Source organism: Camelus bactrianus, chromosome 9 (genome assembly GCF_048773025.1).
Source record: "Camelus bactrianus isolate YW-2024 breed Bactrian camel chromosome 9, ASM4877302v1, whole genome shotgun sequence".
In the NCBI taxonomy this organism is placed as follows: Eukaryota; Metazoa; Chordata; class Mammalia; order Artiodactyla; family Camelidae; genus Camelus; species Camelus bactrianus.
Genome location: NC_133547.1, coordinates 73,220,274 through 73,246,288, shown reverse-complemented (window position 1 = coordinate 73,246,288; position 26,015 = coordinate 73,220,274). Strand labels below are relative to the sequence as shown.

General features: G+C 42.1%; 1 protein-coding gene and 1 pseudogene across 6 annotated transcripts in view; both read right to left on the bottom strand.

Moving 5' to 3' along the window:
- The window catches only part of LOC141578737 (MFS-type transporter SLC18B1-like), a 489,075-nt pseudogene that overhangs the window by 254,116 nt on the left and 208,944 nt on the right, over nucleotides 1-26,015 (bottom strand).
- Nucleotides 1-26,015, bottom strand: part of TOX3 (TOX high mobility group box family member 3) — a 352,097-nt gene that overhangs the window by 201,996 nt on the left and 124,086 nt on the right. For 4 of the 6 annotated variants that reach the window (XM_074370750.1, XM_074370753.1, XM_074370751.1 and 1 more), the window contains exon 2: nucleotides 8,155-8,215. The exons of the other annotated variants lie outside the window; for them this stretch is intronic. In XM_074370750.1, the coding sequence (XP_074226851.1) occupies nucleotides 8,155-8,215 (61 nt within the window). The remainder of the gene's footprint in view (nucleotides 1-8,154; nucleotides 8,216-26,015) is intronic. 6 annotated transcript variants of the gene reach the window in all.

Sequence of the window (26,015 nt, the reverse complement as noted above, 5' to 3'; positions counted from 1 at the left end):
TATTCTAGCCTTCATACCCCAACAGAAATCATGATTTTTACAATTATCTGTGGAGAAAGATACCTTTATTAGAGTCTGGGAGTATAGCTAAGAGGTTCCAACACCTCAATGGAGCAAAAAATCCAAGAATAGATGCATTGCTGAGGTTACCCTTGTCACACCCACCCCCCTCCACCCCCCACAAGGAGGCACATCTCAGGGCCCAAAGAGACCCTCCTGGCCCACAATTTCTCCACCAGGGAAAGAAAGTGAGAGTGAATTGAGCAACTGGCTTCCCCACCATTGCAGAACATTTTTCTCTTGCCCTGTCCAGAACATTAAGGGGATTGGCATGGCTCAATAGTCTTGGGACAAGTAGGAGCAGAGAAAAGAGGTGAGGGTTCACAGTAACCAGCAGGTGGATCTCAACAACTGGCCACAGGCCCTACTAACCAGCTAGAGAACCCCCACAGCCAGCTAATGCATGCTCCCAGCAATCTCCACCCCACCCACCCTGTGGCCAGTGCCCCATGCTCCCCTGAACAATGCATGTATGCAAACTACTCTAGTGACATATAGGTATCAGCAGCCAGTTTGCCTCCAGTGGATTGGGAGATGGTGTATAACCTTGAAGACTTCAGGAAACTACCCTAGGGAAAATAAACGGGATGCTTTAGGGAAAATAAACAGGATGCTTTCAGCACTGGGCCTGGATGTGAAGGATTGAGAGAACGCACACAATCCTAAGACTCTCCTCCCTCCTCAAGAAAAAACAAGTTGAGTGGAGTAGGCATACCCATAAAAAGTCCGAGGAACCCCCAGAATCTCCAGCTGGCTGATGGGTAAAGGTCTTTCTATCCTGAAGACAGTGAAGATTTAGAGAAGGTGACTGTTTCTTCAAATGTAAAGACAGCAGTGCCAGACTTCAAGGAGGTAGAGAATCAAGGAAATATGACACCACAAAAACAAAACAAAACAAAACAAAACAAAACAAAACAAAACAAAACAAAACAAAAATGAAGCTCCAGTGGCTAGCCCCAAAGAGGAGGAGATCTATAAATTACCCGACAAAGAATTCAAAAAAACAAAAGCTGAAGAGTTCATTGTCACTAGACCTGTCTTACAAGAAATACTAAAGGGAGTTCTTTGAGTACAGTTAAAAGGAAACTAATTAACATCATAAAAGCAAAAAGAGGTAGGATAAAAGTCATTGGTAATGGTAAATACATAGTCAAAGTTAGAGTCTGTAATTTGGTAATGACGCTGTAAAAATTCGTTACAACTCAAGTTTTAAAGTTTAAAATTGAACATAGTAAAATAGCCATAACTACAATAATCTGCTATTAGTTACACAATATAAAAATATGTAAATTATAATAGCAATAACCTAAAAATGTAAAGGGGAGGAGAAATAAAAGTGTGGTTTCAAAATCCTATTGAAATTAAGTTGCTATCAGCTTAAAATAGGTTATAATTTTAAGATATTTTAGTAAGTCTCACGGTAACCATAAGGGAAAAAACCTGTAGCAATTAAGCAGAAGAACAGGATAAAGAAGTCAAAGCATACTGATACCAAAAGACATCAACACACCACACAAAAGACAACAGGATAAAAAATAAGGAACAGTGGATCTACAAAACAGCCAGAAAATAATTAACAAAATGACAATAATGACAATGATGAGTCTTTATCTATCGATAGTTTCTTCAAATGTAAATAGATTATGGATTAATTTCTCCAATCAACAGTCATAGAATGGCTAAAAAAAAAAATCCAATGACATGCTGCCTTAAAAATACACATAGATTGAGAGTAAAGGGATGGAAAAGTTATTTCAAACAAATGGCAACTAAAAAAGCAGAGGTAGCTAGACTTACATCAGACAATATAGTTGGAGACTCTAATACCCCACTCTCAACAATGAATAGATCATCCAGACAGAGAATCAATAAGGAAACAGTGGATTTGAACATTACTATAGACCAAGCGGACTAACAGACATATACAGGGCACCCTATCCAACAACAGCAGAATACTCATTCTTCTTAAGTGCACATGGAACATCTTCTAAGATAGACTGTATGTTAGGCCACAAAACAAGTTTTTAGCAAATTCAAGGAGACTGAAATCACACCAGGTATCTTCTCTGACCACAATGGAATGAAACTAGAAATCAATAGCAAGAGGAAAACTGAAAAATGTATGAACACATGGAAATTAAACAACACTCTCCTGAACTGCCAATGGATCAAAGAAGAGATTAAAGAGGAAATTTTAAAGTTTCTTGAGACAAATGGAAATGGAAACACAACAAACCAGGACTTACAGAATGTAGCAAAAGCAATTTTAAGAGGGAAATTCATAGCAACAAATGCCTACATCAAGAAGCAAGAAAGATCCCAAATATACAACCAAACTCTATGCCTTAAGGAACTAGAAAAAGCAGAACAAACCAAGCCCAAATTTGGCAGAAGAAAGGAAATAATAAAAATTAGAGCAGAAATAAATGAAATACGGAACAGAAAAACAATAGAGAAGATTAACAAAACTAAGAGTTAGTTCTTCAAAAAGATTTTCTAAAATTGACAAACCATTAGCTAGACTAACCAAGATGAAAAAAAAAAAAAAAAGAGAGGACTCAGATTAACAAAATTATAAATGTAAAAAGGAGACTTTACAACCACTGCCACAGAAATACAGAGGATCATGAGGCCATTATGAACAACTATGCACCAACAAACTGAACAACCTAGAATAAATGGAAAAATTCTTAGAAACATACAGGTTACCAAGACTGAATCAGGAGGAAATAGAAAATCTGAACAGACCAATTACTAGTAAGGAGACTGAGTCAGTATCAAATATCTCCCAATGATGAAAAGTCCAGGACCATATGGCTTCACTAGTCAATTTTACCAAATATTTAAAGAAGAATTAACATGGATCCTTCTCAAATTCTTCCAAAAATCTGAAAAAAAAGGGAACACTCTGAAGCTCATTTTACAAGGCTAGCATTATCCTCATACCAAAGCCAGAAAAGGGCACTACTAAAAAAGAGAACTATAAGCCTGTGTCCCTGATGAATATAGATGCAAAAATTCTCAATAAAATACCAACAAACTGAACTCAGCCACACAGTTTTTTTTAAAAACCTCATACAAAAAAAGATAAAGCATGTGATTACCAGATTTGAAGGGTTGAGGGAGGAAGAATTGGAGGAATGTGGTCAAAAGGTACAAATTTCCAATCATAAGATTAATAATTACTAAGGATATAAATGCACAACATGGTGACTATAAACACTGCTATATGATATACAGGAAGGCTGTTAAGAAAGTAAATTCTAAGAGCTGTCATCACAATTTTAAAAGAAATTATTTTTTCTCTTTTCTTCTTTCTTTTATTTATATTGTGTCTCTATAAGATGATGGATGTCAGCTGAGTCTATTACAATAATCCTTACACAATATATGTAAATCAGACCATCATGCTGTATGCCTTAAACTTACAGAGTGATGTATATCAATTATTTCTCAATAAACCTGGGAAGGAAAAAAGAGTTGAAAACAGCCGAAATGTTCATTGATAGATGAATGGATAAGGAAAATGTGGTATACACAGACAACAGAGTATCATTCACCTTAAAAAAAGGAAATCCCATCATTTACAACATCATGGAGAACATGATGCTAAATGAAATAAGCCAAACACAGAAAGATAAATATTGTATATCACCTATATGTGGAATCTAAAAAAGTTGAACTCATAGAAGCAGAGAGTAGAATAGTGGTTACCAGAGACAGGGAGGAGGGAGAAATAAGAGAGGTGATGGCTAAAGGGCACAAAGTTTCAATAATGCAAGATAAATAAGCTCTGGAGATCTACTATACAGCATAGTGCCATAGTTAACAATATTATGTTATACACTTGATAATTTCTAAGAGGGTAGATCTTATGTTATGTATTTACCAATAACAATACTAATAAAGTTGCGAGGAAACTTTGGGAGGTGATGGATACGTTTGTGATATTGATGGTAGTGATGTTTTCATGGGTGTATACTTATGCCCAAACTCAAGTTGTATACATTAACTATGTACGGATTTTTAAATGTCAATCAGACCTCCATAAAATAACTTTAGAAGAAAAATCCAATTGGGAACAACCGAAGTGAACTATAATGTGATGGAGAAATAAGCTTTTATTGTGTGAAGCCAATATACAGAATTAGGGATATCAGCTGTTGTAACAGCTGGCATTATCTTAATTAATATTTTTGAGCAGCTCCATGATTTCCTTTTAGGAAATTACTTCTTCCATTGTATGTCACCTGTTTGGCATGGCAAACCAAGGCACCCATTTCCCACTATGGAAGCTGCTGACGAGACTACCTTTTCTGTCTCCTTCTCAGTAAAGCCAGGGAATGGGGGAATCAGGGAACGTGGCTTAAGCTCAGCTCATCAAATGTACTGTCCTGAGAGAGAGTGAAATAAAGGGAGAAGTACTTTCATGGTTGCAGGTGGTGACAGCACTCTGGCCACACTTCTCTGCCACAAGAGACTTACTCTGTGTCCTCCTTTCCAGCCCTCCAGAGTTGCTCTGGTTCCTGTCCATTCTCATTCAGACTCAAGGCTCTTGACAATTCTGTGAATTCCTGCTTTCCTCCCAATAAATTTCCCCTTCTTCCGTTAGTCGGAGTCAGCTTCTGTTGTCTACAATCAAGGAACCCTAACTAATGCTATCCCCAAAGAAGACACATTGAAAACAAAATTTAGAAGAGCCCCTGTTCCAATAAATACTTTGAAGATTGGATTTGGTAAATAATACTAAAAGCAAATATAGATCTCTTAAAAGGTAAATATGCTCTACCTAGATGTCTCCTCAAGTTTTGCACGGGGGGTGGGGAGGTAGCAAAGAATTAGTAGTGCGGTTTTCCATACGCTGCAATAAATATGAAGACAGTGTAGTCAAGTCAGAGAAACTCTGATTGATTTATTACATTATAGTTCCTTAACAGTGTTTCATTGCCTTTTTAAAAACCATTGAGTCATTAAAAAAAATATTTGTGAATACAGTTCCCAACATCATTATAAGGGATTCTTGACAGCTCTTCATTTTTAATGGCTCCCCATAATGGTTCTGTTTAGTGGGAGATTGGCTTGGAGGCCAGTGACTAAAGGAGTCTGGGCTTACGTGGTGGCCTGTGCAAAGACGAATCTGAAGTTAATTTGTGCAGAGTAATTGAAGAACTTTGGTGGCAGTATTTTTTAAAAGAGGCTAGAATACCAATCGGGGCTCTAAGAGGTTTTATTTATTTTTTTTAATCTAAAAGATGAGGAAAAAACAACCGGAGTGTCAGATTGTCCTTAAACATCCAACAGGAAGAAATGGTACTTATATGCAATTCAAATTGGAAGGGATAGATTGTGCCTCAGGCCAACTGAAAGGAAAATGCTGGTTTTCTAATTTGTAGCAAATGGAGATGAGCTCTCAGCTGGATTGGCCAGGGTCCCCAAGAGACCCGGCAGTAGGGAAAAGATTCCGGGACGGGAGTAAGGATGCGTTGGGGCCAGCACTGCTCCCCTCTCTTCTGCCTATCACCCACTGTAGACAAAATACAAGAAATCCAATCTGTCCCCTCCAGGGTGTGGAAAATACCCATTGTGCTCTAGAAATAAATGCATAATGCAAGTGCTTACACCTCAGTCCAAGTCCACAAACATTTACTGAGAGTTTACTTGGTCCCTGGTACCATACCAGACATTGTTGGGATATAGACATGAATAAGGCATAACATGTTCCTGACCAGTAGAGACACAAGGAAATAGGGACGTGGCAGAGACAACAGAAGTGCTGGAAGGGTTCAAGGAGGCATCTGTTTGTTTGTACCTGCCCAGCATCCCCTCTTGGGAGGACAAGCACCTGAATTTTCTTAATGACAGATTGTCCTTTCATTCAGGTGAGGCTGACCCCTGCCCCACCCCACTTGGTTCTCTGCCTCCATCGATGGGCACACTGATGGACACAGAGTATTCCACTTTCCTGGCCCTAGTGGTCAGTGCATGCATGGACATCTGGCCCAAGCCAGGCCAAAGAAACTCTTGGCTTTTTAGCTAGAACCGTTGAGGAAGAGGCACTGAGGTCACACTGGGGCCACTCAGCCAACGGATGCACGTCTGAGACTGCTGATAGTCAGGCTGCCCCTACACGTAAAGCAGCTGTCTGAGAATAAAGACAGAGGAGTGCTGAACTGAGATGGACAGAGACAGTCACCTGATGGCACAGTTGGACATCTGCACCCATCTGTGCCTGAAGCCATTTCACCCTGGACATATCCGAAAAGTGAACTGCTTGCAACTGACAAGGGTCCTGATGGTTGTTAGTATGATGTGGAAAGGATTAACCAGACCTCCAGGAATCAGGGATGGCTATGGTCCCGGTGGCATATGAACTGGTTGAAGGGAAATCTGAAACTCCACTGGACTTTCATGTCTTCAGTTCCATTCTGAGTGAAGTGGCCATAGTAGACCCTCAGAAGTATCTTGCCTTCATTTGTGTCACATGACCCTGAGTTCTGGTCACTTGCCCCATTTACTCTTAGATCTCCTACCCTGCCCTCTTCTGTATCCCAAGGGACTGACCCCTGCAAATCATGGTGCCCATGTTTCCTTAGCAACAGGATACTGGCAAGAGTCTCATGAGAAGCCCCAATAGGAGACTGGATACTGAGAGAAGGGGAGAAGCTAAAATATTTATACCACTGCCCCCCACACCAACCTCTGGACTCTGTGTTTGGCAGTAGCTGAAGTTCCAGCTCCTGCCAGACATCTCCGCCCTGGTTCCTGGGCACCAATAACACCTTCTGCTCTTTTTGTCCCTCCAGCTCTTTGAGCAGAAGTGAATTCCTGTCATTGCTAACTCTGGGTGGCTGCATCATCCCTTATCAGCCCTTTGAGCTTTTCCAACATTTTTTCTAACCTGTTCTCTGTGTTAATTGCCCTCTATTGAATTATCTGGCAAGGATTCTGTTCCCGTTTTCTACTGCTATGTAAGAAACCACCCTTAAACTCAGTGCCTTTAAACAACAATCCTCTTAATGTCTCTCCTGGCTTCTGTGGGTCGGAATGAGGGCAATGGAAAAGTAAGATCACCTACCATAAAAGAAGGCAACCTAAAACTAAATGCAAGATAATATTAAATTCAAGCAAGATAACATTGATTGCTGAAGGCTCTTAGCCTAAACCCTATCCTCTTTTTGTTGAAATAGGAAATTAGCAAGTCTGAGATGTTAAACACCAGCACCAAACTGAGATAATCAAAAGGGCTGAAAGGGAATTTCCTTCTCATGATGGAAATCGATGATGATGTTTTAAAAGTCTGCAGCAGTGTGCCACAGAAAATCATCACTCCTGCCACCTAAATACCAGTTCATGCACCACGAAGGGACATGTCCCAGATCTGGGGGAGCAGTTTGGGTCAAGGCAGGATTGCTGGCAGAGAACGGAAGCCCAGTTAAGAGCTTTAGTTTAAGAAAGCAAAGCCAAAGCCTTCACCACACCCTCCTCCAGTAGACCTTCTCTGCTCTGCCTGCAAGCAGCTCGTCCCACCTGTCCTGAACTCTAATCCCTCACATCTAAATGGACTGCTGGGTCCAATGATACCTGCTAGAGACCCCATAATTTAATTCTATAAGTGGGAAAAGAAAATCCTATTGGGCCATCTTGGGTGAGAAAGTCAGCTCTGACTCAGCCAGCCATTGCCCAGGTGAGGGTGTGGACCCTTGTGTGGAAGCACCCCAAAGATATGGAGCCCAAGCCCTGGAGGGGGTCTCTAGTAGCCTAGACGCCACTGTGCAAATTAGGAAATTATCTCTGTCCAGTGTCTTCTGTATAGCCCCTCCAAGGTGGGGAGAGCCTGAGAAAATGCAGTTGCTGTGGGCCTATGAATTCTGATCACTGAAGTTTCAGGCCCCTGCTTAGAGGTCACTCGTGTCCCCAACTTGTGTCCTCAGATCATTTGTTGATGGAGTTATGGTTTTGCATGTGGTTGCTCACTTCTGGGTAAATATTTTTAAGTGACTTTTTTGTTCGTTTGTTTCATGTCCCTCTACCTCAGGTTGCTCTTATATTCTCACATTCTTAAACTCTCAGGAGCAAAAAGTAATAATGACTTACCTGTGCCGTGTCCTGTTTTGACTTGTCAAATTGTTCAGTTCTAGGCTCACAGCCTGGGATGCTGGGGGGAAGTAATTAGAGTGATTTTAGCTAACCTTCCCGCTCTCTGTTATTAATGATAACAAAGATGTTTGAATAGCTAACACAACAATCCCTTTCTCCTAACTCCTAAATTCCTGTTTATGTTTTCCTAACAGTTACACTATTTTGTCCTTTTCAAAATGGTGGCAACATATCATTATATTTTTATCCCTCTCCTGTGATTAGTTGGGAAATTGATCCTGAGCCTTCAACTCTAATACCAGTCATCCAAGAACCTAGATCAGAGACCACAAATGGGTTTTATTTTGCATGCCAACTCTGATCAGTGGTGGAGGCTGCATGGAGAATCATGTTGAAAAAGATTGGAAGGTCACATCCAGGTTGAGCCAGAAGGAGTGCTAGGATCTACTGGTGATGTCTGACTCAGGTGGAGACAGAGAGTGCTGACATCATTCATGCATGTTTGCCATCCCAGACCAGACACATCAGCATAGTTCCAGATGTAGCTCCCGGGAATACACAAACAACAAAAAATTCTAAAGATCTCATTAGGTCTTCATGACACCTCAATGAAGTAGTAGGGCTGAAATTATTATGACCATTTGTTAGATCGGGGAGACTGGGACATGGAGGCTCCTTGGAAAGAAAAGCCATGGAACCAGAATTCCTGTGCATTTGACTCCTCCTGAGAAAGAAGACCACAAAAGTGTGGGGAACACACAAGGCTGACTATCCCCTGATATCCTGTCATTCCATTCTGTTCCATGATGAGCTTGTGAATTACTTAATCAGTTAAATAATTAAATTACTCAACAATGAACATGGAAGGGATGCTAGTTATCCTGCCTCCTTTCTCACACACGGCTTCTTTGCTGTACCACGTCTCACACGCCCACTTCCATTACTACTGGGAAATGTTCTCTGGACCACGACGTCTTGTAAGTTCAAGGCACAGGCCACACCCTCATTCCTTTTCATCCACAGTGACTTGCCCAGAGCTGTGCATGTAGTGGTGTTTACTCAGTGCTTACTGAAAATTGGTGCCATCACCCCGGGGCCATCCCAAGCAAAACTGTGATATAGGGCAGTCCCTCGAGGCTCCCACAGTCATTCCCAGGGTCTTCTTATCAATAAGGAGGTCATCGAATCAGCTCCTTCCCCTTCTCACCAGGGTTTCTTTATCACTTTCTGAGCCAACTCTTCCTGGGGCCTTGATGATTTAAGATAGTCAGAGGGTGTCCTCACCCCATTTTGGGTCATATGCATCTGATGACAACTGTGGATTCTGTCTTCTCAAGATTTTTTTCTGCTGTAGGGGGCTTATGCCAAACAGGGTTATTTATTGACTCAAATATTCAAATATAGAAGGGGCAGAAATGAGGCTGGCCTGAGAGGTACCCAAAACAGCGGAGTGCTGTCAGCATGATTTTACTTCTCTCTCTGTCTCTCACCTTCACCTCTGTTCTTTTCTGACTGGTAACTTTATTCCCTCCTATTATAGATGGATTTTTGCCACATGGTGGAGATCATGGCTGAATCCTCCTACCATCATCCAGGGAGGGAAGGGAGTGCTTTCCTCCCAACTGAGTTGGAAAACTCCCAGGGAAGGACTCTAATTGGCCAGCTGGGATCAGGTGCCCACTTCTTCAGTCAGTCACTGTGACCAGGATGGATGGCTTAACCACGCCCCCCTCTTCTGGAGGGCTCTGTCATCACAAGAGGGAGTGACCTATCCAAGAATTGTTGTAAGCCAGGCAGCCACCCCCAAATCTACCTATAACAGACCCTTTCCTCCAAAAATGCACATACTCACAAACATATAATTTTTCACATAAAATTTCAAAATTTTAGACACTTCAGGCCTATTCCTGTCCCTGAAGTTAACCCTGTTTACAAAAATTTGCATTGCTAGTGGAAGAATTTCAAAGGGCTAATAATCTGTAGGGCCAGAATCCTCTCAGTAGTCTGTCAAATCCTATCCAGCTTCATTCTCCTAAGCTGCCCTCTTTTCAGCCTTATCTGGCTTCTCATGTCCCTTCCTCTTTTCCTTCCCCCTTCCTATCACTCACTACTCCAACCCCCAGGAAAAGATGGGAGGCCATTTCTGTGCAGGGACACATGGAAATAACTACATGATATTCTTTAACTTAGAGCATCACTAGGGAGTTAAAACAACGACACTGAACTACAAATTACAGAGGTACAGAGACAGAGTTTTGTTCTCAGAAAAGAAGGTGGTGGGTTCTTTAAAAAAAAAAAAAAAGGAGAGAAATATTTTCTTAACATTTCACAAGCGGCCATTTGAAAACTGCCCTAGAACAAATTGGAAGGCAGTGCAATGTCCAGGCGTCCACTTGTTAGAGCTGAAAGAAATGTGCACACACACACTGCATTCTTTATACATACATATTTACACATAATATACATAAAGAATGACCTTCTTCACCGCTCCTCCCCTCAACTGCCTGCAATGGTAACATTTACTGGAGATTTTATTACAAAAGCCACAAAATGAAATTCTAATCAATAATAGTTTGCAGGAGGGTGAAAAAAAAAGGAATTGAATACATTCATAGGTAAAAGATGTTATTATCTCAGTTCAGTAACTATGAAAGAGAAATAGATGAAAAAATCTGGGTTTTATATTAAAAACCAGCACAGCTGTAGAGTTACATAATAAAGTATTGCCTGTATCCATGGAAATGGAGAGTAATTGATGCAACACAAGTTATTTTTATAAACCCAAACAAAAAAATTCAATCAGAAATGTCTTTCCCCGTTTTGGGGGCATTGTATATTTTGTATCTGTACATAATGCACACATTTAGAGTGTGAATGCACTCATTATTGATCAGCCGTGTTGAATAGGACATGCTGCTTTCCCTGAATATTCAAGATTAGAATCCTGTGGCCCAGTTCCCACTCCTTCTTGAAAGACTTCCTCTGAATAAATTGTGCAGTGCTTTAAAATTCAGGCAGTTCCAACTCAAGGGAATAAAGGGGCTCATTCCTGGTTTTGGAGGGGTCGGAGGGAGCAACTTTGGAAGGTGGGAACTGTGTATAATGCATACACTTGACTTCCCCCACTGTTGCCCCCTCTCCCCCTCCCCCAACACATACATACACACAATGCTAAGCACAGAACAGGTCCTCCAAAAAAGCCAGAATGCACAACACAGTGCAATTTTCCCAAATAAAATACAGATTCCAGGGCTCCACCCCAATCTCCTGTATTGGATTCTTCAGGGGAGGGACCAAAAAAAAATTTGTAAAATCTGTGTACCTCCCCAAGGTAATTCTTGCCATTACTATTAGTTGACTTATGAGTTATGTTGAGTTGAGCTGAGTTGAGTTGAGTTGAGCTAAGCTGAGCTGAGTTGAGTTGTGTTGGGCTGCATCAAGTCAAGTTAAAAGAAATAAGGACCTGAAGAAGGGACATGGCACCTCACTGGTTGCTGGAGCAGGGTACTAATCAAGCAATGGTTTTCCTGATGCTGAACCAATGTCCAAATTGCCTTAATTGATGTCTGTCTCCTCTCAGAACATATGTTTCATAAGGGCCATGACATTGTCTGCCTTCTTACCTGCTTTATCCCCAGTTACTAGAGCACGAGGCACAAAATTTAATAAATGAAGTCAACCAAACCAACCAATCCACATGGGGGCAAAATGGGGGTGGTAACCTCCAGACACAGCTCTTGGTTATGAGACCCCTTGATGCCTCATATTTCCTGGTTTTTTTCCCCCTCTATTGCCACAGTCTAGAATGCTTTGGAAGAAAAGATCTACTTTATATTCTAAACTGGCAAGGAAAAGCTATTTGGAGATGATTTTTAAGCTGAGTGGATGCTATAAATCCTTTCCATTCTCCATGAAGCCTCTCTGATTACTGCCAGTCACAGATAGCCTCTTCCTTCTTATAATATCTACAGTTCTTTATCCACGTTTCTCTTAACAGCATTCGTGATTTTCATTGTGTTGTCATTACATATATGTTAGTCCTGTCTCCCTTACCCTTTGAAGTTAAAATCCATGGATAGTTTATCATGGTATCCGCCCATCTCCTCACTTAGTCCTTAGAAATGTGTTGAGTGTACAAAAGAATGACGATCACCAAAAAGTACATCATTTAAAGATTTAAGGAAAAAAAACAGTTTTACTCAATCAAGTTTTATTCTCAAGTATATGTTTTTGTGTTCTTTTCACATTAAAAAATGTTATTGCATTTTAATTCTTCATAAAAATCAACATTTTGGTGGCCCTATTAACCAAAACTTCTTACCATCTAATGTGGCCATGGTGAATCTTACACTTCAGTCAGTTGAGTCTCTATGCCATCCTCATTGGCCAATATCACACTTCCCTCACCCATGCTTGCTCAAACCATCTGTACCCAGAATGTTTACCTCTTTCTACGCATCTTTTGAGGACCTTTTAAAATCCTACCTCATCTCTGAACATGCACAATCACCCGTTCATCCAGAGATGTGCCAAACTTCAGCCCTTGCCACTGATTTGACACTTGCTCCTTCTGACTTCATCATGAACTTCTTTTCCTGCATGTTTAATGACTCTTCAAGTCACCCGCCAGCTCCTGGCAGTCATAGGCTCTGCTAACGTCTCTTTCCATGGTCTCAGCTCCCCCATGCCCACAGTCACCAGAACTGGAAATACAGAAATTCCCACACCACCAGTGCAATTCCAGAATTATCCAGAATTATTAATATCCCATTGCTCAGACTTCACTTTCAGAATATCAGGCTCAACTTCCCACCATCCCCACTGGACCTCCTCTTACACTGACTTTTCTTGAGCCACACCGTCCTTGACTTGGTACCTTGTCCCATGTTTTCATTCTCACTCCGGCTAAGTGGGTGACCTGACCCTGGCTCTGACTTCTCACTTCCTGTGGGTATTAGCGCCACACATTACAGTAACAAGACAGAGTGGCCATGCCCAGATTCTCTATATATTATACTTTCTTCCTAGTCCTAGCAGAAGAATAATGTCAGACAGCATAAACTAGCTCTTTAGTCATGTTGAGTGCCCCCCTAGTTCTTGCCAAAGTGCCTTGCTCACTGTAGGGCCCCAAAACAGATATCAGAGTATTAATTCCAATGTGTTCAGTGTCAGAGTATTAATTTAAAGGGGGGGGGGGTAGGATGAAAAGAGGGTAATACATGATAAAGTTGGAAATGCTTTCTTTGTGTAGACATAGTCTATATGACAAAGGTCTATTTATGCTTGGAAAATTACAATATGTTCTACCCTGGTCCCTTCATGCATATTGTGAAATAACATTATTAAAGGAGAGATGGAGTCCAGAGTGAATTCCAGTCAACAAAGGAAGAAATTCCAACTCAATCATAGAGCATTAGTTTAGGATTTGTTGCTGTTATTTCTGCAAAGTAGAGGCTCCTGATTTCTAGATGAGCAAACATTTCCTGGAAATCCAGCACTCAACAAAACAAAACAAAACCCTGATTTGTGTTGGTCAAGTTCTGTGGAGTAAATAGTCTCAAAACAGCCAATTTCAAGCTACCCTGGGTTTTACAATTGACTTGCAAAATTCCTGAAGCACATAAACCAGCACAAGTCAGCTCCAGCAACCCCATTAGGCAAGTCAGGAGGCCTCAAGCCCCTCCTCCTGACCTCAGTGAGCCTATAGTCTAGCGGAGACACAGACATATTCACTTTGATCAATTGCTTTCTTTTCCAAAAGAAATATGCATGAGCCTGGGTCTTTGCTGTTACTTGGAGCCTATCAAGGTAAATACAATGACTTTCCCAAAGGTTTAATTCTCAAAGATTGATAGGCTGCCAATTTGTAATAATGCCACTATAATATCATCTACTCTAAACATTCTACCGTATTACATTTTCAAGACTCACATTCTAATAGAGTTCTTGCGTAATTTTTTTTTCAATGTTAAGGCATTTATGCTAGACACAACTAGTCTTTCAAGATATTTAAAGACCATTAGCAAAAAAAAAAAGTCCCCACTCCAACAGAAATTCTTTTGATGGAACAAGATAAAATTCCTCTATTTACTCTCAGACTTTGTATTATTTATGAACAAATCACAAATCACAGAGGGGGAGGGGGCAGCAAATGGAGATGAAAGCATGTTACAGGAACACATGCTAATGTTATGTGCAGCACGTACTGAACATATTCCCCTATTCCTTAGCCGGACGACGTGTAAAACGGTCGCTGTGGTAATAGAGTTCATTCAGTAGTGAAGCCAGGAAAGAACCTGCAGAGATTTCTGTCTCCACTAATGGGTGAAGTCTTTAAGGTTTGGACTTCTCTTGCAAGCAAATTTCAGGAGAAAACCAAAACTAAAAGTAAGCATACGAGGAGGCTTCCTTTAACAAGCTTCCTTAAGAGGGAGCTGTTCCCTGATGACACATCCTATAAGAATTCAAAGGTCTAAACAGCAAAAGGGAGCAAATATCATGATCTGTGCAGCTTATTTTGAATTTGGCCAGAAAATTTTTTTTGTTGCAAATTCTGTTCGGCCTTCCTGCAGTGGTCACCATATCCTCTCTCTCTCTCTCTCTGTCTCAACTGCTGCATCTCCTTCCCACTGGAAATACATTCTTCCGGGAACCTTTAATCTTGGGATCAGAAAAGGTCATACATTTACTGGTTTTTTTTGGGGGGAGGGCAAGGTTTATTTATTTATTTTAATGGAAGTACTGGGGATTGAACCCAGGGCCTCATGCATGCCAAGCATGCACTCTACCACTGAGCTCTACCCTCTCCCATTTACTGTCATGCAGCCTTCTTGCAGATGATGCTTTGCTACCCTTGTTTCCTCACACGTCTATAACTGCTATCTGTCTCTGAGAAATCTCCCAACACTCTTTAGTATCAGCCTGAGGAAGTAGACAAGTCCATGGGGCTCTGTTGCCAGACATACGTACCTAGATTCAAGTTACTTCTCCATCTTCCCTCCATCGACTGACTTCCACTAACTAAGTAACCTTGGGTGACTTCTGGAGCCCTCTGAAGGAGTTTCCCCATCTCTAAAATGGGTACATCGTAATACTTAATAAATGCTGTTTTTAGTGACTGAGTTCAAATGCATTCTTGAAGGTTGGTATAATCTTCCCAGCCAAAGGGTATCTCTTCCACTTCTTGTCTTCCAGTAGACTCCATTAGGTATGTGCCTCATTGTCCTTACTAAACTGAGCCCACTTGAGGTAGCCTTCATTCATCATATTCATATCCATTCATCATGGTCGCCTTTGAGTGCCCAACAATGCCTAGCAGAGTGCCTTAAGGGGAGGTAGTATGTCTGTCTTCCTCACTGCTTCTGTGCTTCAGCATAGGGCTAACAAAAGTCACACGTGCAAGAAGTATCTGTTAGACGAAGAACAGGAGTGTAAGTAACAGTTTAGTTAATACGTTTTGTAAGAAATGATACACAAATCAGTGGTGGCCAGTTGCAAGTCCTTGCTCACCACGGCATGCCTGGTGTTCAGTGTGACCGTGCTCAGTGAATGACCAGTGAGTGAATTAATTAATGAATCGATTGATCCAGTGGCCTAGTGTCTCCTATTGCTCCGTGGAAGGCAACCTGCACCCTAAAAATACTACTGGAAAGTTTGAGTAACTTGCTATTTGAACCAGTGGAACACAGATCAGACAAAAACAGATGCATTTTCCCTAAATCTGTGATTCCCAACCAGGGCAATTTTGCCTCCATTTGGCAATGTCTGGAAATATTTCTGGTTGTCACACTGGGAGATTGCTACTGGCGTCTAGTGGGTAGAGTTCAGGGATGTGGCTAAAGGCCACAAGGCCTTGGACGATCCCCGAAATAGGGAATTATCCTGCCTCAAATGTCAATAAAACAGCAGTTGACAAACTTCACTGTCAATGATCAGCTCTGGGAAGATTTTTTTTTTCACAGCAACATATTAAAATGTGGGTCAAAATTATTGAGACGTTCGCTATAATGCCTGCCTCATTCACAGAATCATAGAAAGTCAGGGCTGAAGGGAACGCTAGAGATGATCAAGTCCAAACTCTTTGCTTTACAATGGGGGACTCTGCAAGTCCATAAAGGGAAGAGAAAGCTCCAAGCCACACAGCTAGTAAATGGCCAAGCCAGTCCAAGAAGCCAGGCTCCCACCACCTGGGTCATTCTCAAGGCCCTTTCCCATCACTTTCCAATGTGCCTCCCTTTAACTCTCCCCTGCAGGTTCAGCCCCAGCCCGGCTACTGCAGCACACTTTACCCTGGGACTAGAGGACCATTTCCCCAACGTCCATCATTCACATCCTACATCGATGACTTCCACCATATCCATGAACCACCAGGACTGTTATTTATGTAATCATTTCATTTACATTGACACTGACTATTTTCTGAAGTCACTAGAAAAAACTGCAATAAGGAAATCTTTTATCAGCACCATAAGTAAAAGCTGGTATCATTTGCCATAATTAAAGAGACCTAAAATTGGCATGATACAAACAAAAATGTTGTTCAGCGCTAGGTTGGTGCTGTTGCACCTGTAGGTCTCTGAGCCTGAGCCTCTTTGTTAAAAAGGCAGAGTCCCAAGCGTAGAAGGTGTTAAGGACACATTGGCACCAAACTGAGACCTTTTCTTTAATGTAATAAGAGGTATTGGGAAACAATTGACAAGAGAATGGATTTCTCATCACGTGCTTCAATATTATTTATTACTGTGCTCATGCACCCCTTAAAATCATCTTGTATTCCCTCACCGTATCTTTATTTTAGGAAAACACTGGATTAGGAGAATAAGAGGGACCAAAATCACTTCCTCCCTCTTTGATGTAAGTTTTTCTTTGGTCTCCCAGACAGAAAGAATGCAGGCATCCTGGGTTTTTGTGTGCTCCCGGGTCAAGGGTAATGAACTAGGAAAATGGAAGGGTGACTACCTACATGAGGAATCATTCCCTGCGTTGCAAACTTTCACAGTATACATTTCAGGTGGTAGAAGGGTGGAGCAGGAGATTCTAAGATGATCCCAATGACCCTCCCGTTTGTAGGAGCCCCATCCCCTTTGACTGTAAGTTGAACCTGTGAATACGATAATATCACATTATCACTCCCATGATGGTTACAGTCTATTGCCAAAGGGAGATGACCCTGGGTGGGCCTGACCTAGTCGTGTGACTGCTTTAAAATCAGAGTTTTCTTCAGCTAGTTGCAGAGAGAGAGAGATGTGCTCCGGCTAGCCAAACAACCATGTTGGGAACTGCAAATGGGGGCCACAGGACCAAGGAACTGGAGGGGGCAGACTCGAAGCTGAGGGCAGTTCCCAGCTGACAACTAACAGGAGTGGGGACCTCAGTCCCACATGTGCAAAGAAATGAATCCAGCCAGCAACTAGTGGGCTTACAAGAGGAACCCAAGCCCAGGCTTCTGACCCACAGAAGCTGTGAGATAGTCACTTTGGGTTGTTTTAAGCTGCTAAGTTCATGGAACTTTGTTACAAAGCAAGAGAAAACTAACATGAAGGAATACAGAGATGAATATGATTGACTCCCTGGCACCAGGAAACTTATATTCTGGCCCTGGAAATAAGATACATATAGTGGCAATTTAAATATTAATCAGGGTATGTAAGTTTATATCTAAGAAAGACACACTCAAAGTGAAGAAATGTGGCAGAGGAACATCAGAGAAGGCTTCATGGAGGAGGTGACATCTGCACAGACCTGAAAATTCAAAGAGTATTTCAGCAAGCAGAGAGGTGGGCCCAGTTTACGCATCTACTGGACAGACTAGAGTTCAGCTTGGCCTTGCTCACAGAGCCATGGAGAGCACAGGCCCTGGATTCAGTTGTCTAGTTCCAGGCCTGGCTCTACCCCTTACTAGCTGCATGATTTGAACAAGAAAATAAAGCTCTCAGATTCTCCGCATCCCTATCTGGGAAAGAGGGGGAATAATAACAGTGTCTGCCTACAAAGTCACTTAGCCAGCAAATGCAGAACCTCCTCTCCTTACTCGTGCTAACTCCACACCTGTACCCACCTACGTAGATTCAAAGCTTCTGCACTGAACACCTTCCTTGAGGCTGCCTCCCTTATTTGTAGGGCCCATGGCAGGACTACAAATAGAAGCCCACGTACCATATGTCTGAATATTTACAGCTATAAATCAAGCTAAAAGCTGTTAAATAAAGTAAGTGCCATCCTCCCACTTTGGCAACTACACCTTCATAATGACAACATTTTTTTTAATGTTTTTTTAAAAGATCGGCTTATGCTGCCTTGTCTCAATTTGGGACATCTCAGAAGGGCCACCCCAGTTCCAGTGCCCCCATCGGACCCAACACCTCCACTGGAACCATATAGAGGACCAGCTTTTCCCTTTGCCTGCCTCTCCCCACTTCTCTACAGGAGCATCTCCTGAGAACACTGCCCAGGAACCTTCAGCACGCAAATCTGTTTCCAAGGGACCCAGTCCAAGACAGCCACCCTCTCACACCTGATCATGTGAGGACATAGAATCTCTCACCTGTGGAGTTTCTCCCTGCAGGGGGCCTTCCTAATCTGCACCTCTGGCTTCTGAACCCATCTCCCTAGCACACTCTGGTCCACACCTGATGGCTTCCAAGCCCAGAGCCATGGTTATGGAGGGAAACATTGCCATTATCTCTTTATTAAAGCAAAGCCCTCCATCCTCCATTGGCAGTTTGCCATGTGAACACTCCCCCAGGGAGGACCAGCTCTGTGTGTCGATCATATTCGGCATTTAAAAAAAAAAAACATTTAATTATGTGCAAAGAGAGAGTCTATGTGTCACTTTTTGGCCAGGTTTGTTTGGGACTTTATTATCATCCATATCACTGTAGCCTATTATTCCTCGGCAGATTGGACAAGTTTCAAGGTTAATAAAAATGTTCTGGCAAATTGTTATTTTGAAAATGATTGAAGGCAATGTCCCACTCGAAGCATATGTTTGACCTTTTGGGGGAGGAAAGGAAGAAAATGCTCATGGCAGCCTCGTGCTGTTTGAGTTCCTTTGACAGCTCTAAATTGTCTGGCATGCGCTGAGTTGCTCTAAGCACCACAGAGACCAGCATTTTCCTTCCCAAGTCCCTTTCCCTCCACGTGCACACGTCACTTTCGGTAATAATGGAAATCATCAGGAAGTATAAGAAGCTGCATTTTTTTTTTTTTTTTAGAGTCAAGCCCAGCACTCCATCATATAAAAGAGGGAACTGAGGCCTAGAGAAATGAAACCACTCATCCAACGTCACGGTGTAGATGGTGGGACCTGGGTGAAAACCCAGGTCTGTCCATCTCCAAACCTCCCACCACTGCTTGTCTTCAGCCAAAGCTGGGATCCCACCGGCCCTGGCAGTGCCCACCTGCCCACAGCTATTTCTTGGTTGACCTCTAGCTGCCAGTGCCTGCATCTCTGTGCCTGAAGACTGTCCCCAGCTTTATTGAGGTATAATTGACAAATAAAAAATGTATATACTTAAGGCGTACAACGTGATGATATGAAAGACACACACGCTGTGAAATGATTATCACAGTCAAGCTAATTAACACATTCATCACCTCACATGGTTACATTTGTCAGAGTGTGTGTGGTGAGGACCCTTAGGATCTACTCCCTTTCGACTATATGCAATACAGTATTCCTAACTGTAATCACTACGCTGCACATTACAGCCTCAGAACTTACTCATCTTGTAACTGAAAGTTTGTACTCTTTGACCAAATGTTTCCCCATTTTCCTCTCCCCTTCCCCCCAGAGCCTAGTGACCACCATTCTACTCTCTGCTTTGATGAGTTCAAATTTTTTATATTCTATATGTAAATGAGATCATGCAGTATTTGTCTTTCTGTATCTGAAATATTTCCCATTAGCAAAATGTCCTTCAGGTCCGTCCAGATCTGTAGAAGGCTGCACTGCCTTGCAGAGCAGACCAGAAGTGCTAGGGAATTGAATTGCAAGCTCAGAAAAACCCCTCAACCAGTGATTCTTGAGTGTTGGTCTATAAATGTCCCCACTCCCTCGCCCCTTGGGTCAGGTAATTCTGAGGCCATGTGTTCCTCCTGGGGCTAAGCTCCAGACACCCACTGTGGTAGCTGATCTAAAAATGTACCTTTTATTGGCTGCCTTCCCTTCCCTGTATCGACTTCCCTACTGCCCCACTGGTGTCCTCAGCACCTCCAAAATGAATTACTCTCACTTAAATCTTTGGTTCTTTTGGAGTCACTTTGGAGTAGCCTAAACTGAGACAGGGACTCCCTAAAAATATCCCTGGGATTGGGACATCTATAACCAGTTGGGACTGAAGAAGGACAAGTGTGGGTTAACTCCTGCTATTGCCCTAATGATAACACTTGACTTTTGAAAATTCTACCACCAGTTACTTTGGTCCTAACACTGCTGGCCCCAGCTTACCGCTCAATCATATTCCCTTTGGGAGGAAAATGCTATTCCAGGTTAAATCTTCCCCAAGGAAATATGTAACCAGAAGTTACGGATTTAAGACTTCCAGAGATGTTGAAGGACACAAACAATCAAACAACTCTTAACTAATGCCTCTAGGTGTGATTTCTCCCCCGCCCTCCAAGGCAGTGTGCTGTGGTGGTCTATGGGGGTCAAGTCCATGGGCTCTGCCTCCATGCTCCCTAGGTTTGAATCCAAGCCCCACTACATACAAGCTATGTGACCTTGGGAAAGCACCTAATCTCTCTGTGTCTTAATATATCTTCAGTAGTAAAGTCATGACAATAGTACCATCTACCTCATGAAGTTGTTGTGAATACAATTTAATTCATATGGAGAGGTTAGATGGGGCCTGGAACCTAGTAAGTGCTAGAGAAGTATTATTATTAATTATTAGTAGTAGTAGGATTATTATTAGCACACTGGGAAAGGGATAGTGGGATGAGCACTTAATGAATGTAAGGTATTATTAAAGTTTGCCTGACTCTCCTCTTACATGTTTCCATTTACATAACCACAGTGCAAATCAATAATTTCTTTCTTTCCAATTGAAGTAAAATTGACACGCAACATCTTACTAGTTTCAAGCGTACCACATGAAACAACATTTGTATACATTGTGAAATGACCGCTGCAAGGAGTCCAGCTACCAACTGTCACCATATAAAGTTACAAAAAGAAGTTTTTTCTTGTGAGAACTTCTAAGATTTACTCTCTTAGCAACTTTCAAATTTGTACTGCATATTATTGACTATCGCTTGATTATTGACTATCATGCTGTACGTTGCATCCACATGACTTATTTATTTTATAACTGGAAGTTTGTACCTCTTAATCCCTATCACCCATTTTGCCCATCACCCAACACCACTTCCGCTCTGGCAACCATCAATTTATTCTCTGTTTCTATGAGTTCTGTTTGTTTCTTTTGCTTCTGATTCTATTTTTTAAAATTTTGGGGGAGAGTAATTAGGTTTATTTGTTATTATTTTTTCATGGAAGTGCTGGGGATTGAACCCAGGACCTGTGTACGCTAAGCACGCGCTCTACCACTGAGCTATACCCTCCCCCTCCTGTCCGACATAAAAGTGAACTTATACAATATTTGTCTCTTTCTAGATGACTTGCTTCACTTAGCATAACATTTTCAAGGTCCAACCATGTAGTCACAAATGGCAAAATTCCATTCTTTTTATGGCTGAGTAATATTCCATTCTATATATATGTATATATATTAAAATGAGAGAGAGAGAGGGAGAGAGAGATTACATTTTCTTTATCCATTCATTCATTGATGGACACTTAGGTTGTTTCCATATCTTGGCTATTGTAAATAATGCTTCAGTGAATGTAGGAGTTCATACATCTTTTCATATTAGTGTTTTTGTTTTATTTCAATGAATGTCCAGAAGTGGAATTGCTGGATCATATGGTAGTTTTATTTCTAAATTTTTGAGGAACTGCCCCATACTTTTTCCCATAGTGGGTGCACCAGTTTACATTCCCATCAACAGTACACAAGGGCTTCCTTTTCTCACATTCTCATCAACACTTGTTATAGCCATTCTGACAGGTGTGGGGTGATATCTCATTGTGGTTTTAATTTGCATTTCCCTGGTGATTAATGATGTTGCAAACCAGTGATTTAGAGTCATTAAGGTGTGTGAGTTGGCTGATGGCTCTGGATCCCTCCCTGCTGAAATTTTGTGCACACCTCCAAGCAGCACCTTACAGTAGTATTCCAGATCTGCTAGAAGAATAAGCTAAGGAAGTCTCATTTCTAAAATAATACTTTCATTTTTCACATGAAGACCATGTACTGTCTCACAAGCCAGCCCCACCAGGAGGCCTCTCCCTCACCTATCCAACCTTGATTACTCCTGCTTTCTGCTTGTGGGATGCTAGCTTCCTCAGTCCCCCACTGACATCGCACCCTTTCCAGCTGGACTTTTGTGCAGCTGCTTCTGCTATTTCCCATTTGGAGGCCTGCCTTTCCCTACCTTTCCTGGAAACCCCATTGAAGGGATCCTTTCTGCAAAAACTCATTTATTCTACTTGACCCACCTCCTCCATGATTATTTAACCCTCATTATTCTCTTCCTTCCTGGGCTCATCATCCAAGCACACTGAGCAATTCATTATACTCTGTCTTGTGAAAAGAAAAGTGTTCTAGGTTTATAGTCAAAACACCTAGGCACAAATCTCCTTTACTTCAGCCAAGATACATAACCTCCTGAGTCCTGGTTTCTGCATCTGCTACCATTCATTCATTCATCATTCAGCCAACAGACATTGCTGACTAGCTGTTAGGTACCAACCATTGTCCCCAGCCTTGGAGATGTGACATAAAATTGAGACCACCCGTTCCCTGCCTTCATGGAGCTTAGCGTGAAGCAAGGGAGACAGACACTAAACAAGTAATAACAGTTAGTTAGCTAATTAATTGACTATAATTGTGGTAAGTACCAGAGTAGGTACTATGGATACCACGCCCACATCCCCTCTTTTTACCTGGAGATCACCTGCAGCTTCAGTGGACAGGGGGACACAATCCCCCTACCAGCCGACCGCTTCCCTCTCTAAGCACTAATGTCTCCCACAGCCGATGAGAAAAGGGAGTAGATGAAACCCTCCAGCTTCCTTGTCTCTTGATAGGACAATTCTAAGGTATGTTCTAGAGCAGGGTTAGCAAACTTTTTCACAAAGGGCCATATTTTATATTAAATACTTTAGGCTTTGCAGGCCATTCAATCTCTGTCAAAACTACTCTTCTCTACAGAGTAGGATATAGCTCACTGGTAGGGTGTGTGCTTAGCATGCACGAGGTCCTGGGTTCAATCCCAGCACCTCCATTAAAACAAATAAATAAATACTGTGGCTAGGACTTCCAAGACTATGTTGAATAGGAGTGGTGATAGTGGGCAGCCTTGTCTTGTCCCAGATTTTAGTGGGAAGCTTTTGAGTTTTTCACCGTTGAGTACTATGCTAGCTGTAGGTTTGTTATATATAGCTTTCATTATGTTGAGATATGTTCCCTCTATACCCACTTTGGTGAGAGTTTTTATCATAAGTGGGTGTTGAATTTTATCAAATGCTTTTTCTGCATCTATTGAGATGATCATGTGGGTTTTGTCCTTTCTCTTGTTGATGTGATGTATTACATTGATTGATTTGCGTATGTTGAACCACCCTAGTGTCCCTGGGATGAACCCCACTTGATCATGTTGTGTAATCTTTTTAATCTACTGTTGGATCCTATTTGCTAATATTTTGGTAAGGATTTTTGCATCTATGTTCATCAGTGATATTGGTCTGTAATTCTCTTTTTTGGTAGTGTCTTTGCCTGGTTTTGGTATCAGGGTGATGGTGGCTTCATAAAATGAGTTTGGGAGTATTCCCTCCTTTTCAATCTTCTGGAAGAGTTTGAAAACCTAATTACCTGCCCCCTCAAAAACAAACAAACAAACAAACAAACTACTCTACTCTAGATAGTACATAAACGAATGAACACGGCTGTGTTCCAGTATAATCTTATTTACAAAAACAAGCTGGTGGTTTCAGGGTCATAGTGTGCCAACCCCCGTTCTAGACTCTCAGAGGGTCCCCACAACTGTAACTCACCCACCAACTCTTTGTCCCTCCTCTCTCTCCTGCCCCCTCTCCCCACTCCCTCATCACATGTGCTGGGGTCGCCTCCCAAATCCTTGTCTTGGTTCTGCTTGGAGGAAACCCAAATTGAGCCCAAACGCTGTGAAGGAAAAGTGTAAGGAGTTATGAGACCGTATCATGGGAGACTCATCCAGTCCAGTGGGGTCAGAGGAGTGTTCCAGACAAAGGAAACAGCATGTGCTAAGCCCTTGGCAGGAAGGAATCATGGTTGTTTTGAAAAATTGGGAAAAGGCCAAGTGCAGTTAGAGCTTGGGAGGCGGTGGGAATAACAGAACTATGTGGCAAGAGAGACGGGGGTGGGGGGCAGAACCTGTGGGACAGGAGAGGCCACACAGTCTTAGCCTGGATCCTGAGGCTGAGGGGAACCATTAAAGCGGTCAGGTAGTCGCGTGACATGCTGTGATGTGAATACGCAGGACCTGGCTCAGCGGCACAGAGAAACTCCACCTCCTGCCCCACAGCCTGTGTTAGCGACCCGCTCCTCCGCCCCACTCGCCTCCATTCACTTAGAATTCCAGGCAGGAAATCAAAAACATCACCCCTGAACAAGACTCATAAACAGTTAAGTACCCTCTATCAACAGGGGATCGAAGGAAAAATAACCAATAAAAATACATAATAAAACAACTACTGAACAAACAGAGCCGCCGAACTCAAGCCCTGCCAGGTTATTACTGAGACTTGGAGGAGGATTTTGGAGTACTATTATTTGATTTTGCTGGTTCCCTGCCAATTATTTTGAAATGCCCTTTATTCCTTCCTACTTTGTGTCTTTGTTTTGAAAAACTGATGCTCTAACGTCTTTGCTGGAGGATCCTGGAACAATAACCCCCTTCCTGTCTTACACAGAAAACAAAGAAGGAAATGTCACCCAGGGTTTTCTGTGTGTTTCTGTTTCCTTCAGGCACATAAGTACTTCTGGACCTGGCATCCTCTTTGAGAGATAACCCTGTACTGCTCGTGAGCTGAAAAGACTGTCCAGTATCCTCCTCTATAAGAATCCATCCGATATTTGGAACTTGAGGGTGGAATAAACACACAGAGAACTAAGGAAGCTCTTAGAAGCCTCAGAACAGTGGCCGTGGCTGGCAGGTGACTGTTTCCTAGGAGAGGTTCAAGGGTGGGGCAGCCACTTGGCCCATGTGGGTATATTCCATCTATAATAGCAGCCAGGCCTTCCAGTGGAAGATTTCAGGACAAACTGCGGTACTTCTCTGGACTAAAGTCACTCAGACACAAGCCGCATACATGCTTCATGAGCATGTGAGAGGCATCCTTTCAACCTCTCAGCAGCCTTCCCTGATAATGTTGCCCAAACGTATGAATATGTGTGTGTTTGCGCCCATGTGTTAATTAGGTTTCTTTTGGGTTGTTCTGAGGAAATAGTATGGCTCCTACAAGTCAACTCAGAGCTGACATATTTCTAGACCCAAAGGAAAAGTCAACCATGTCTCTCCTCCAGAGGTACCACTTGTATTCCAAAGTTAGACAGCCCTCTCCAAGTTTTTTTTTTTTAATTTCTTCTGTCATTCTTCTGACAGTGGTGGCCTGAAATGTACCCCTAGTTCAAGTAGTTAGGGAATTCATAAATCCTAAAGGGGTAGGAGGGCCTCTTTGGCTAATATTTTTAGGTTTCTTTTGGTTTCAACTGACAGAAAACCTAGCTCATACCTACTTAGCAGAAAGGAAATTA